Source organism: Acartia tonsa, chromosome 2, assembly GCF_053477335.1.
Source record: "Acartia tonsa isolate MP-2025a chromosome 2, ASM5347733v1, whole genome shotgun sequence".
Classification (NCBI taxonomy): domain Eukaryota; kingdom Metazoa; phylum Arthropoda; class Copepoda; order Calanoida; family Acartiidae; genus Acartia; species Acartia tonsa.
In genome coordinates this window covers 7,675,412-7,691,150 of record NC_137261.1, presented here as the reverse complement: position 1 = coordinate 7,691,150, position 15,739 = coordinate 7,675,412, and the positions used below count along the sequence as shown (strand labels likewise).

The 15,739-nt window shown below is 32.2% G+C and overlaps 3 protein-coding genes across 6 annotated transcripts in view; all 3 read left to right on the top strand.

The window, feature by feature from the left end:
• The first annotated feature begins 587 nt into the window (after positions 1-587).
• Positions 588-15,739, top strand: part of LOC145335491 (uncharacterized) — a 42,126-nt gene continuing 26,974 nt past the window's right edge. For 3 of the 4 annotated variants that reach the window (XM_080181268.1, XM_080181257.1, XM_080181275.1), the window contains exons 1-9: positions 611-801; positions 10,301-10,422; positions 10,937-11,037; positions 11,403-11,471; positions 11,750-11,887; positions 12,100-12,170; positions 12,521-12,616; positions 12,932-13,264; positions 14,706-14,818. In XM_080181268.1, coding sequence (XP_080037394.1) covers positions 646-801; positions 10,301-10,422; positions 10,937-11,037; positions 11,403-11,471; positions 11,750-11,887; positions 12,100-12,170; positions 12,521-12,616; positions 12,932-13,264; positions 14,706-14,818 — 1,199 coding nt within the window. In that variant the 5' untranslated portion in view covers positions 611-645. Of the gene's footprint in view, positions 802-10,300; positions 10,423-10,936; positions 11,038-11,402; positions 11,472-11,749; positions 11,888-12,099; positions 12,171-12,520; positions 12,617-12,931; positions 13,265-14,705; positions 14,819-15,739 lie in introns of all 4 variants that reach the window. The other variant, XM_080181283.1, reaches the window with a different exon arrangement.
• Positions 1,098-5,145, top strand: Tmx3 (Thioredoxin-related transmembrane protein 3). Its single transcript, XM_080181293.1, has 2 exons — positions 1,098-3,023; positions 3,310-5,145. Exons 1-2 carry the CDS (start codon positions 1,824-1,826, stop codon positions 3,481-3,483), a joined length of 1,374 nt encoding a protein of 457 aa, XP_080037419.1. The 5' UTR covers positions 1,098-1,823; the 3' UTR covers positions 3,484-5,145.
• On the top strand, positions 5,108-10,055 carry LOC145335517 (iron-sulfur cluster assembly factor IBA57, mitochondrial). Its single transcript, XM_080181305.1, has 9 exons — positions 5,108-5,184; positions 5,722-5,811; positions 6,268-6,340; positions 6,756-6,909; positions 7,456-7,632; positions 8,294-8,342; positions 8,686-8,834; positions 9,111-9,179; positions 9,763-10,055. Exons 1-9 carry the CDS (start codon positions 5,153-5,155, stop codon positions 10,053-10,055), a joined length of 1,086 nt encoding a protein of 361 aa, XP_080037431.1. The 5' UTR covers positions 5,108-5,152.

Here is a 15,739-nt window from a genome sequence, read left to right as displayed (position 1 = left end):
AGGAATATTGACAAGAAGTTTGAAAGTTTCAGCCTTTTATTTTAAAAAGGATCGCCGAGAAAAATGCGTTTCCTCTCTTCTATGTCTTAACGGAAGGACAAGGCGGATATTTTGAATTGTAGAATAGCTTTGCTACTAATAAAAAAGGAAATGCAATTGTAAAGTAAAATTTAGGTTTCATAAAAATCCCCCTCTTTTTCCCAATATATAAAAAAATGTTTTTTTTTCTCTGAAGCTTATTAAAGATTTCAATAATAAATGATTTAAGGGAAGCTTCACATAGGTACCCGAGATTGTTTTAGGCTATTTTTGTGCCCTCTCCCTACCCCTTTGAATGCAGAACATCTACAAACTAGGGGCGCGATCGCTTGTGCATTAGGACTTATTTGAAACTTATCTAGTTGAAGACGACATTATGGCAGGTAGCTGTGTGTCCTATATATTGATTCTAAATCAAAATATATTTCTGCTACGAACTGCAGACAAATATTAAAGGGTTATATATTTACCCAAAAATTCAAATTTATTTATAGGTAAAAAATTATAAGTTAGGTCTTAACTATTTCTAGATTTTTGGAAAAATTTATGTATAATTTGTAAATTAAGGATTTTCAACCCCTGAAATTTTCAGTGTATCAGTGAAAGATGTCGGCAGAGCAGGGTGAAGTAATTTCGGAGCCGGATTTTTCTAAATATTGCCGACTGTGTGCCGTCAAGAGCGACGGCGGGACCGACATATTCACCGCGAAGGGTGTGGAGCTCTGCCTGGCTGAAAAAATCGGGCGCTGTCTGCCTGTTGTGGTGAGTAGTTCAAGTTGTTTTGTTTTGATTGTTTGGGTACAAAGGCTGCCATGTTAGAGGCCTCACCCTGTAACTAGATAGATATAGATTTTTTTCGTCATAGACTATTTAAATTTTTTCACAGAAATTCTTTGAAAAAAGTAGAAAAATGTTTATTTGTTTCTTACTGTTGAGATATATCTACATTTTAAATTGATTATTAAAATAAGTTGTATTCCTAGAATTCCTAATCTATATATTAAATCGTCTTGGGAATAGTTAGTGTTTATATACAGACTCATACCAGCTGATATATTGTACATATATAATAGAGGCTAAAACCGGCCCGTCTCTCTTATGAATTACTTAGGGATTATATATTATAGATTTTTTTTATAAATACAGAGGAAACCTTGCAATTATTGATGCCAGTTTTGTTTGTTTTTTGTTACAACTGTGCTTTTTATATGTGATTTTATTTCTGTTAAATCTTAGTACTTAAATGTATTCATATATATAGATATTGTAAAAATCGTTTAGAAAATATTATGTATTTTATTAAGACTTTTTTACCTGAAAATTTTCCTTGTTTCATTATTTCTTAAAAGTATATTAATTAAAATACTTGATTTTAAATTATATTAATAATATTTTTTGTTTAAAAATGACTTATTATGCATATATTAAATACATTTTTAAATAAAATATACTACTTAATTTTACCAGAAATAAAAGAAGGATATCTGGAAAAACAAAGTTAGCAGACAAAGGGGGGGGGGGGTTGTATACCCCATATTAGTTTAGTTTTTTTTTTTGATAAGGCAAACCTCATTTTGTTTAGTTGTAATTACTCTCTCCCCCCCCCCTCTTGGCCTTTTGTTTTCATTTTCCGCATATTACTCTTTTATTCTTGATGTTTTTTTTCATAATTTTCTTTTTGTTCAGTTGTACTTAATATTTTATGTGCTATAAATTTTCAGAGATAATTAAACTAGACATTTAATCAAATGTATGTGTTCAAAAGTTGATAAACAAAACTAAAAATGCAACTAAAGGACACCTCCGTGAAAATTCTTGCTTTGATACCTTTAATTCTTAACTTTCTTCTACCTGTGGTCAACTGTCATGGAAAGGTTCTGGAGCTGAGCGACCGTTTTCTACCGCTGCGACATGAGGGCATGTGGCTCATGAAATTCTACGCCCCTTGGTGCGGGCATTGTAAAAAGCTGGAGCCTATATGGAAGCATGTGGCTCAATCATTGACTGATTACCCTGTCAGGGTCGGAAGAATTGACTGTACTAGATTTTCCAATGTGGCCTCGGAGTTTAATATCAGAGGCTTTCCCACAATTATGTTTCTTAAAGGAGAGGAGACCTATACATATGAAGGAGATAGAAGTAGGGAGGATATTGTTGCATTCGCTCATCGTGTTATGGGACCACCTGTCAAGAAAATTAAAAGTGATTATGACTTGGACAAGGCAAAGGAAAAAAGTGATCATTTCTTTTTGTACATTGGCAACCCCGAGACAAAACTGTATGAAGAATTTGTTATGAATGCAAAGCATTTTCAGAGGGATGAGTTTATGTATTTGTCAACACAAGAAGTTATGAACAAACATGTTGAAATTCTGCAAGATCCTGCCATTTTTGTTCACAAGGACAACAAGTTTTACTTATACGCGGATAGTAATAGTGAACTAGAGAGAGGAGAACGCGAGACAGCTGATGTTGGAGAAAGTGGCAATGCTGATGCTGCTGTCGAGAAATCTCCAATAACTATTGAAAATTCCTCTATGACAAACTGGATCACACGGGAAAGATTTCCTTTATTTGCCAAAGTTACAAGAGGCAAGTTTAGCCAATTTATGGCAACCAAAAAGCTGCTGGCTATTGCCGTCTTGGAAGAGAATAAAATTGAGAAATTAACAGCTGAAATGGAGGCTTTCAAGGACATGCTGCAGAAGTTGGTGGAACAGAATCAGGATAAATACGGGGAACACTTTCAGTTTGGTTGGACTGGTCTGCCTGACCTTGCCAACTCAATAGCCATGGAAAATCTTGAAATTCCAAGTTTGCTAGTCATCAACACAACCTCCTTCCATCACCATCTACCTGACGACGAGCCTAGTCAACTGACACCAGCAGCTGTTGAGCTGTTCCTGGATTCTATATTGTCTGGAGAAGCGCCAAGCTACGGAGGCAGCAGCTGGATGGTTAGGTTGTACAGAGCTTATTATGAGGTGAGCGTCTTGAGTTAACATTTTGGGACACATCATTATTAGAAACAAATTCATAATAGATTTAAAGTGGAAAGTTCAAAATTAGAAAAAAAATAATATAGCATCAGAGAAATAAATTATGAATGAAGGGACAATGTGTTAGAGTAAAGATTAAGGGGATTCTTGTAAATAAATACCTTAAACCAAAAAGAGATAATCACAAACATTGAGATGTAAGTTTGTGATTATAGAGTAGCTTTTAATGTATTTTTCTAAATGTTATATCATTACTGACAAATTGTCCTAGGCCAAGACCTCGTTAACTGACATGTGGAAGGGCAACCCTGTGTTGACCAGCGTGCTGCTGGGTCTCCCCATGGGCTTCCTCTCCCTCATATTCTACTCCATTTGCTGCGGGGACATCATGGACGCAGAGGAAGAAGAAGGGGAGGATGAAAATCTCCATGAGAAGAATGATTAAAATGAAGGACGAAAACAAAAACATGGTACTTGAAAAAATTCTTTTGTTATTCATGAATACTTTATTACTGGCGGCTTACCTCTTTATAGATTACAAATTAACAAAAAGACAGAGGCAAAACTACATTTTGTTAAAAAAATTCCATTTTTGTTTGCCTGAAAAATTGAAGGTTAAAGAATTTTTTGCAGTTGCCATAACCCTTCTGTAAGAACAATCAGGAGTCATGATAAAGTTACTTTACTGTGCTGGAATTAAAATCATTTATTTTCTAAGTCCAAAGTCAATCAGTATTAAAAATACATTTATTTTAGCGTTTACTCATTCAAAAACAGAATACCTATTCGTCTTGATGATTAAAGAATTTTTTATTTTTTCTTTCAAGGGGGAGAGGTGTAAAAGGCCAGCTTAAAGATATTTTCTTGAAATTGAACAGGTAGCTAAGTTTAAAAGGGAAAAATCATTATTACATAGTGTTCTTTGTTCTCAATTACCTACTAAAGTTTTATTTGAATTAAGTGTTATTTACTAAAACTTCTATTCCAAAATCCAGTACTGTAAAGTGTAAAGTTTGTCCAAACACAAATTGCTGGACAAAAATTACTTCTGCCAAGACAAAGACATGTGATAATCAATTTGGAAATCAAAGTTGTAACCTAATGGTATTTTTGTTTGTTGCCTCATGTATTAAGACACAGTTTTTGTTCTTTTTTTCATGATATTCTAGGTAGGTATTCTAGGTCATATTCTTTTCTCATTTACAAAATGACTTTTGTCACAAATACATGTATGTTGATTTAAATCATTATATGATTATTATTTACCTACCTACCTTATTTTTGTAAATATAAATATAACACTTTCGAGCTTTTCTACAACTTAATTTTTGTTATGTTATTTGATTGTCAGCTTATTATTTATTTATGTGATCTCCATTGCATTTCCATAAGACTTTTTGTACTTATTATTAAGTTTGTTCATGAAAAATGTTATTTCTATTATAAATCACTGTTTGAATATCATATTTTCAATATTTCCATTTTTTGCATATTAGTTATACTTAATTTCATTATGCATATTAACAATCCTTAAAAGCTGATATTAACATTTTTACATGATACAAAAAGAATTTAAAAGCAGCTTTTATTTTTAGTCAGCAATTTAAAAACCTAAAATTATTTAAATGTATATTAGACTATTATGTTGTTATTATAATCAAATTTTGAAAAATTTCTGTGTGAAGTTCTTATGATCATTGATTTTAGTCATTTTAGTTTAATCCCGGGACAAAGGAAAAAGATTTACTAAACATTCAACACAAGAACATCTTCAGATTTTTTATTATTTAAAGTAAAATAGTTTTGTATGAGAAAGGGTGAATTAAGCATCTATTGAAACTCATTGAAAACCTCAGAAGGATTTGGACAATTTTTTTTTATAGTGATCACAAATTAAAAAACTTTATCTGTTTGGTACGAGAACCTCTGATGAAATTGGGTTTTAGGGCCTAATACACCTTCATTGAAGTTAAGCTTTACTAAGTATATCTTAAAAATCTCTTTCTTTGTCCCAACCTGGTAAAAATCTGACCTAAAACCGCTGTGAATTTGTAAATAAATGAATATTGTATGTTTGTAGATAATAAAATTAAAAATGTTTCAGAAACTAGAATATGTCTTTATTGAAACGAATTGTACTTGCAAGGTTTCGCTCAGCTATTTATATTTGCAATTATTAAGTAATCAAGTAATCAAAAAGTGAACTTTTCACGGCTTTAAAATTAGCATTTTCATACCTTACCGAAATTGTATTTTAGCCGCATGAGTTATAGATTAAGTTTTATCAAAAAAGTAAAATCATAATGTCTTCCTATTATATAAAGTAATAAGGTTTTTGTCTGAATAGACCCTTGGATGGTTTTAGGCTATATAATCTTTTAAGCCTTGTGATGGGCTTCTACTTTTTTTCTGCCCACTTTTTATCCCTAAGAATATAGACTCATAGAGTCCCTAAATGCTAGGGGCGTATAAGCTAATATTTTTAAAAGCACAGGTATGTAGTAATAAAAGCTTTCAATCCGTATTTCTTTAAAATCTTATTTATTTAATGTTAGTTATTTTTAATTTGGTTAAACTATTCTTAGAATAATTCTTTTAAAATATACTAGGTATATAATATTTGATTATAACAATATGAAACTTATATTTAAAAATTAAGATAGCTTGACCCATAAATAACCAGGAGTAGCGTACAATGTATGGGTAGAAATAATTTTAGCAATAAGGCTGAAATATGGCAATCTGTACATCTGCAACATAGAACTTTAATCAGGTTTTAGTCAACTAAGATAATATGAAAATATTCTAGACAGATCAATACCAATAATAGATTATTATTACTTATATCTTACACCAGATTTTCATCTAATAAAGTTAAACTTGCAGCGGGCTAAATTAACGATTCACCCCTTTCACCCTCTTTACCCCATCACCTTCCCTCCTATTAGCTGAACGAACTGACCAATAAATGGGTTCCATATTAGCAACCTTAATTGAAACACAAATTTTCCCCTGTCAATATATCCACGTATTCTATAACAATTAATTTTACATCGTCTATTGAGATTTCCCTTTTATGTGTAACGTTAAAAATTATAGCAGGAATAGGTAAGTAGTGGTGCAAATTTAAGGTAAAAAGCATATTATAATTTAGCAAAACAAAGACGGATGCGTTACACTTCAAGATAAAGTTGACAAATAACACTTTTTGACTAATACCTTTTATAAGTGTGGAGGGTGATGAATCTGCACAGTTTTTACAAGGATTAATCACAAACGATATTAACAGTGTGGCTGAAAAGGTTTAAAATTTGTGGATTTAATTCAATACATTCCTTCTTTATTACCTAGCTACTTTCAGTCAAATACTGAAGGCATCTCATTCTCATTATTTAAAGTTAAGTTTTTTTTGTCTGTATGATACTTAAGATCTCTCTAAGCACTAGATATATTAAGTACTTCATTTTAGAAGCTTTTTTATTTATTAACTGAAAGCAGTGTGATGGTATTAGGCTTCTTTTCTGCCCTTTCCTCCCTCCCCCCCCCCCCCCCCCTCCCTTTAGAATTCAGTACCTACAGAAGTCTTTTAACTTGTGTGTGTCTCTGTGAATTTGTTTGTCTTGGAATAATTCTAGAATAACTCTAGAGTAGCTTCGCCATAAAACAAATAATATCATTGTAATGTACAAAATAAAATCCATGAGAAACAATGTATAGGAAACGCCAAGCATATACTGTATGTTTCTTAACACTGGTGGAAGAGTTCTATTTGATTCAATCATTTGTCCTGGTTTTCTACCAAATCAATATATTGTTGAAATAGACACGGAGCTAGCAAAAGCTGCTGTTAAGCATTTAAATATGTATAGAGGTTACTTTTGAATGCATATCTAACACTATAAGGAATAAGGACAATTATTGTTTTTAAAAATAGCATTAGCAAGCTAGCAACATATACATATTTGGTAAGCCTGTCGAAATTAAATGATCAAGAAACCTAGTAATTTTTCAATATTTCACAGTGTGGAGCAAAAACAGGACTAAAATTGGTTTTGCCGGTCGCCTCCGCCAATTACAGACTTGATTTTGATTAACTGCAGATATGTTTTTGTTATCGCCATTACTGCTTTTATTTCCTCTCGGGCCCCAAGGGAGGGTATCATTGGGGTAAAACTGAAGTTTTTATATAGATATTCAGGCCCAAAAATTAGAGCACTAGGTACTTTTTTTTTATTTACAGAAAATGGATGTTTAGAGATATCAAAAACTGTTTAAAGTTAAGAATACCGTCCTTGACCCACAATAAAGCCAAAATTTGACGCACTGCAGAGGTTGTAGGCTTAACGCTGTTCATACCCTAGTTATAGAATAGCTTTCTCTATAAAATAGATAACATTCAAAACTTATTTTTTATTAGTACGACGAAAATTAAAGATAGAAATAATTAAAAATCTAAACGCCTTTGCTGTATTCAACCCAAATCAAGACCTAGACATATCAAAGCCCATGAGTCAACAGACTCGAAGCCCTGAGATTGGGTCAACCTTTTGTGATGGGGGAAGTCGAACATCTCTGCTACCTCCGGTCGATCAGGGATATACATGCATATAATATGAAAAAATATTTTAAACTTTAAAAATGTAAGATGATGAATTGTATGAATTTTTCCCTAAAACTAGAGGTTATTTTTTCATGATTTATATTTTTCCTTTTTTGGCAATTATATTCGCTTTAATTACCTACTTAATTTCTGACGATAAAATATAGGACGTTAATAGGTTTATAAATTATTCAATTCTAAACATGAACAGATTCAGCTGCCCACTCTTGCATAAATCCTTTATTACTTTGTAAAGGAACTAGCGGCTTCGCCCCTAGCATCTAGGGGCTTTGCCCCAAGAGATTTGATCAAACTAATTTTTTGTGTTTTAGATTTTAAAGAAAATTTTTAAAAAAAGTTTGGGGGGGGGAATTTTTTTTCAATTTTTGGGGGGGTTAGGGGTGTCTCACCCCCCAAGAAAATAGTTATAAACCTTCCCGGGACCTATGAGAAGCTACCCTGTAAAGGAGAACCCGATCGGTTTAGCGGTTAGCGAGATCCTTCGCTACAAACAAACAGACAGACATCGTTCTACTTTGTATTATAGATAGTAATAAGGAACTTAATATTGAGCCAAAGCAGGAGATTACTAAGAAAGAATAAACAATCTTGAATATTTTTTTTTTACCTGATATAATGTATGTACGTTTCAAGGAGGATTCAATTTGTTTTCCTGACCCACGGGTTGATGAGTTAGGATATAGGTCAGAGTCAATATCCTATTAAATAAAGTAGTAAGGTTTACGATTTCGTTAACTGCATAGCCGATTAAGTTCCCCCTTTTAGATAATCTTCACACAAGTCTTAAGATGGTTTTAGGCTATTTAATTCTTATGTCTAAGTTTGGTTTTAGGCTATTTTCCTACTTCCCCTACTCATTCAAATACGGAGCTCCTAGATACTAGGAGCGCATTCGCTAGTCCATTATTAGAATGCTTATGTTAATGCTATGTTTAGGTACTTAATATTTTTCTATTACGGACAGAGACAGTTGTTTTTCTTATTTCCAAACTGGTATTAATTGACTCTTAAATAAAAATAAAAAAGGTATCTAAGCACCAGTAACAGTCCTCCAGAAAAAGACTTGCCATTGCCTATATCCCCAGCTAATCTGGAGGCCTATACAGAACACAGATGCCGTCTGGGCGTGCCAGAAGGAAAATATGAAATAACACCAGCCAAAGCTTTGCCTTTAGGAATGTTTCACAATTGACATTAATAAGGATATATACATTATACATTATACAGAAAGGGTTTTTTTCTTGAAAGAAAATTCATTTTACCTTCAACTTTACAAGTTACTTTACATTGACAATATTGTTTTACTCTGCCCCCATTAACTTGCAGAAAAAGAACACATTTGCCACAAAAATGATTATATTGAACATATCTAACTTTCCTTTCTTTGTGAAGGTTTTTATTTGAGTAGTACAGAAATAAGTTTACTAAAAAAAATCGTGAAAATATTAAAGAGCATAATATGGATTACCTGCATGGAGTAAGCTTTCATAAAGGATGTTATATTGGCCAAGAATTAACAGCTAGGAAGGCTTATATTTATAAATATCTATAAGACCTAAGTAATCAATTTTTGTTGCAGAATCGTGATAAAAAAAGAGATTAAAACTAAATAAGTATCCCATATAAAGGGGACAATTCCATAAAAAGTATTTAATTAAAAATAACAGATTTATTTCTATTCATCGGAAATAATAAAAACGCACAAAATAATTGATTTCAAGTTATTCTTTTCATATGTTGAGGTTGATTTTTTTTATGTTTCTTAAAAACAACTATATAGTTGATAAACAAAGAATCTGCGTTTAAATTAGACTACACATATTTAATTTATAGAATTTTATAATTATCTTAGTTTTTAAGATTTAAAGAATCTTATTATTTATCCTAAAAATAATACTTTCTTTAATGATTATTTCTTAAGAATAGAAGAATTATTTCACAGCTGTTTGTCTTGTTAGAGATTTACGTTGCTCGTTAAAACTTTCTATATCAAAATATATTTGTCACTCACCAGGTATTGGGACAGATATTCAACCAATTTTTATTTTACATTTGGAAAATTAATAATTTCTGTTGATAACATTTTTAAGTAAGCCTTAATACTTAGAACTCATCATACTGGAGTCATAAGAAAGCGTATCCTACCCATCCACTTGATCGAACGTCCAAACAATGACAAGCTCGAACCCGATACCCCAATTTTAAACGAATCAGACAGACCTGTCGGCAAACTACGAATGCTGGCGGATGGCAGCAATTATGGGCTTGCAATGCTACGGCTTAAGGAAACATTTGCAGCTGACCGGCTGACCCTTGCTGGAGTACCTGTGACCACCTGGAAGCCGGATTGGTGGCCACAGGATAAATCTGAAAAAGTCGAGGATGGATCAAGCTAAAAAGTTATATCGTTTAGATTAGGAATAACGATTTTGTTTCATAATTTGAAGGATACAATCAAATTTATTGAGCCTCACTTTTCTTTTTAATACATTACAAAATTAAGTTATTGTCTTTCCCATTCTACAATTTAATTAATCAGTATCCTTTTCATTAAGCACAATCGACCAACTTATTTATCAAATGTGATTAAATAAATACCCAGACAATTAAGAAAGATTTTAATGGTAAAATATATTTTCAGATACGGGAAGAAGATGACCTACCTAAGATTATTTGTGACACCTGCCAGACGAAGCTCGAGTCTTGTCGAGAATTTTTCGAGCAGATTTACAATGCAACTGTTAAACTTCTTTCTATTCTCAGGTAAACGTTTATAAAGATAATGTTGTCCATAAATAGCACAACAGGGTTATGATAGCCGGGCCAATGCACAAACATGTACTTGTGATGTGCAATTGCATAATTTGCATCGGGTGGCCACCCTAAGGATGAAAACTCAAAATAAAATAGCCTTAAACCATCCCGAGAAACAAATGAAGCTTTGCTAAAAAAGTATTTATTGAAGTCTCAAGCTTTCAACAAAAAAACCTTACTAATTTGTTTAATTGGACTAGAGGTCAAGGCATCTAGCATAAAAGTAGGGGCTCTGAATTCAAAGAGGCTAATATGACTAGAAAAATAGGTTTTAACCATTGGCATTCAAAGTCTCAAATCCGAAAATGGAACAGCCTAAATCCATCATTATTTTCTATTATAGGATATTTTATTGTTTTGCTAACACATAATAATTCATTGCGTACGATACAGTTATATCATTTAAAAACTGTTCTTAATAATTTTGTATACTTCTTAATTTATTACCTACCTAATGTTACAGAGAGTTGGAAACAAACAGCCATGACCTGAGTTTTGACGATGAGCTTAATAGACTTCTGAGATCTTATGCTGAATCTGATGATTCACATAATCCAGATCCAGGTAAGTTTTTTTTTAGCCTACTTTACCAGGTCCAGTATTGAGTTTGCACAATTTAGAACGTAAATGAATTGCTCAATCACATCTCTTATTTACATTTAACAATCAATTGCTTTAAGATAATACGTTGGTTATAAGTTATTTAGAAAAGATATTGATACAGCTCAGGAAAATGGAGGTATTTAAGTATCGCCATGTTGTTTAAAATCGTTTGATCCATAGTATATTTTTTACATTATTAACTACTTATTGAAAAAACTTGTTGATCCATTGTATAATTTTTTTAGATTATTAACGACTTTTAAAAAAAAGACTTGTTGATCCATAGCATATTTTGTTACATCATTAATGACTTTTTGTTCATGTAGGTGGACGAGGGGCCAGTCATGGAAGGATTATAACTAAGCAGGAAATATTTGAAGCTGAAGATGATTTAGGTATAAGATATAACTGTTGGAAGTAGTAACATGCAGAAAGAGAGAGAGGGGATAATGGGCTGTTGATTACACTAGTCCCCAAAGTTTTTTGAAAGAGTTTTCTTAATCGTTTTTTCTCCTACCAATTAAGTTTCTTAATATTTCCACCCCAATCCCTTTCTTTACTTTAAATTTTTCTCTTTTTAACTTTAATTTACGTGAAAAATGCCTTATAGTTTAATGCTTGCCATGAAAAAATTAATATTACCTCCTATAAACAAACGTCCTTTTTATTGCAGATGATTTAACCTGGAGTAAAAGTCCAACACGGCGGGGACAGAAAAGAAAGACAAGAATAACTGGAGCCTACAAGGACAATCTTTCTCCAGAAATCCTTCTCAGAGAGGCCAAAAGCGAGCTTATAATTGGCGATTCAGGTTGTTACTCTATTGAGATAATTTTATATAACAGACTGGCAGAGAATTTTAAACAACATAAACCAGAATATTTGAACAAAAAGCATTGACAGGAAGATTGTCTCGTTTAGGTCAAGTAAATTTGACAGATTTTTGTACCCTAAATATAATGATAAAACTGCATAGAATAAGACAGATGTTTAGTTTATGATTGAATTGAATGTTTTGTTAAGGGGAAATCAACATAAAAGAAGACAGAGATGTGTACACTAAAGATGAAATGGTGGAAGCTTTTGATGAAGAGGCAGGACACAGAATATAAATAAAGAGCAAAGATAGAATTGCCTGTAGAAATGTGATATATATTAATACATCAATATTTTAAACATGTCACTAGTCAAAAAAGTGTATTATAAAAAGGTAATTGAAGTATCAAGTGCACAATTAAAGGGATTTTTAAAAAGTTGATTGGTTTTCAAATTGGTGAGAAATGACAAAAAAAATACGACTGTTTTTCACCGTCGTTTCAGAGTTTCACATTGTTTCCTTTATTATAATTAACTGCTAGAATCGCCCAGCATTATTTTATATGACATAAAAATTGAGTATTTGTTTTTTCTTTATCTCTAGCTAATTATTCTGTGCCGCTGTAAGGAGGTTAAAGCAGAACCAGCAGAAGACGATGAACTTCAAACTTTTCATAGTCATGAAGCAAAAAACTTTCTGGATAGACTCCTTGACGACTATGAGGTAAGATTAAAGTGTCAAATGTGTATTCGAATGATATTTTCAATTAACCTATTAATTTACAAAACTTTTTCCCTCTTTCGTCTTTTTTATATATTTTTTCTTTATTAAATCTTGCTGAAATGAGCAAATTGGCTGTAATTTTGTAAAACTTGTAACCTTAAAATTAACTGTAGTATATCAGATTCTATAGTATATTAAGACCTTAGTACATGTTATGTTAGTAGTTTGCCTTTTACATTTAATGATTTAACATCAGATGATACCATCTTAATAATATAAATATTATTGCTATTTTACAAAATAAATTATGTTTAGGGGCCAACCATTCAAACTAAAAAGAAAAAAGCACCTCGGAAACGTGCCACCCAAGAAGAAGATTCAGCCGCATCTTCAGAAAACGGCGATGCCGATCAAGACTGGGAGGGCACGCCGAAACCCAAGAAAACACCGCCAACAGGAAAAGTCAAGAAAATAAAAATGAAGAAGGAAAAATCTACGGTGCCAAAAATCAAAAAATCTGGGAAGAAATCCAAACAGAGATTTGGACGGGGTATGTCGTGTCCTCCGTTGCGTAGCTGCAGTCTCTGTGGGTTCAAGTCAACAAGTCTTCCAGAAAATGTTAATCATTGGCAGAAAGAACATCCAAAGGTAAGCATCAATTTTTAGTATGAAAATATGATAATTAGGGCGGGTTCATATCGGAATTAGACAAAGAGGGGATATGCAACAGATAAAATTAACCTTAAAAACATTTCTGACCAAAAAAGAATTTTTAAAAATTGAGTTTTAGAACGCGACCACTAAAAAATATATTTCATTACTTATTAATATGCAAAGACGACATTCAAAAATTTTTTTGAATCAGAACTATGTGCTTCCTGGAAAGGCCTTGAGGAGCTGAATCAGGAACTTTTGTCCGTTTCAAAATATCTCGTTCCTAGCCTTAGAAATCACTAAAAAACCACAATTTTTTAAGGTTTATTGAGAATTGTCTAATTTGTAGAGGTTTTTTAGATTTTCTCAGGCTAGGAACGAGATTTTTTGAAACGGTCAAAAGTTCCTGATTCTACTCCTCAATGCCTTTCCTGGGAGCATCATGAAGCCATAGTTCTGATTCAAAAAAAATTTGACTCCCATTTACAAATAGCTATACAATTGAATGTCTGGTCGTCAGCGGTTTTAAGACTTAGGATAAAGTTTAAATCATCCAGAGGTGTATTATACTCATACAAATCATTTGCAGATCCCCGCTTTGGCCTCAGAAAAAAAATGTCCAAAATCGACCCACCTTAATGATAATATAAAGTAGTAAAGGTTTTTTGTCTCAAGGTAAAGATCTCGATAATCACATTGGCCCGAATAGGTTTTTTTTAGGGTTGCTTTTTAAATGATTTAGGTTGGTTTCATGCTATTTTGCTTAACTCCTCAACCTTCCTCTAGAGGCGGGGGGGGGGGGGGAGTGCTGACACATTTGCGTAAACCTGGTATATAGGCTTTATCTTTGGACTGAGAGGATAGGTTATAAAAGATAAAATCATTCTTATATGATGAATTTTCCCAAGTTTTAATATTTTTGAATAGGCCCCCAGGTTCCGGAGCTCCAGGCATCCAGGTGGTCTCTGTACAGGTAGAAATGAAAAAAAAATTTATGAGTTAGAGGTCAACTTATAAAACAATATATTCACCTTTTTGAATGTTATTCACATATTTTAAGAAAAAACATGCATTTTTTGTTTCATAAGCTGACCTCTAACTCTTTAAAAAAAATCTTTTTTTCATTTTTACCTGTACAGAGACCACCTGGAGGCCTGGAGCTCCGGAACCTGGAGGCCTATTAAAAAAATATTAAAACTTGGGAAAATTCATCATATAAGAATAAGAATGATTAAATCTTTTATAACCTATCATCTCAGTCCAAAGATAAAGCCTATATACCAGGTTTATTGTGTCAGAACTTCCCTCCCCCCTTTTACATCAAAGTACTTTATGTGATTGTAAATAAATTGATTAAGACACAAAGTTTTGACCACTTAAAAAAAATAACCAATCGATTGCGTCCAAGCAGGGCATCTAAAATATCTTTATTTAGATCGACATTGTGTATGCCTGTGATTGGGCCGGCTGTGAATTAAAGACGACATTTGTCATTGAAATCAAGAAGCATAGGAGACAACATATGATTGATGATAAACAACTGGAAAAGTAAGTTTTGTTTTTTTTGTAAATAAGAAGGACGACCATTCGCAATTGTTAAAAGAGAGCTTGACACTATTTTTTTTGGTTTTTATTATGCTTTTCATGGCCATATTTGTTAAGACATCTCTCCATTCCACCACTTTTGTCTATTAATAAAAGGGAATATATTAGGTAGGTAGTAAACTACCATAACCAGCTATTGAAATAGTCTTATATTTCTAGATCTACATTTTAAACTCCTTTTAAAAGGAGGGTGGGTGAGGTAGTAGATATAGAATAATAAACAGAACTGGGAGTAGATATAGGGACATTCCAGAAGTTAGGCAAAGTGATGTTTCCTTCCTCCTCCATGAAATTTTTTTCTTCAAACTCCCCCCCCCCCCCCCCCCCCCGACCGATAAAAGCTTGGTAATCTTCTATGAAGAATAAATATATTTTTCACATTTATTTTTCAAAACTTGTCCTAGATGTTGTCATAAATATTTGATGTGCCTGTTTGAAAACAATTTTAAAATTATTAAATACCATACATGAAACAATTTGAATCTTTTTGTTAAAACAACTTATATCTAATATTGTTATCAATCTACTTATAATAGGTTTTAATTAAAAAATGTGACGAATTAATATATTTGTACATAAAACATTTATTGATATCCATAGAATACAAATTATTAATTTACAGCTAAGGTTAAATATTTAACTTTTCAAAAAAAATCTGAATTTTGAAAAATAACATATTAAACTGATATATGTATACACAGAATATTAATAGGTTTATAATATAAAACATTTAAAACATATTTATTGTGAAAACATCCATTTATTTTGTTGATGATTTTAAGAAGGCCGGGGGTCGGATGTTGGTAAAAAAGTGTCATTTCCATTATCCATAACACCCCCAACCCCCTATCTTACAATTTTGTA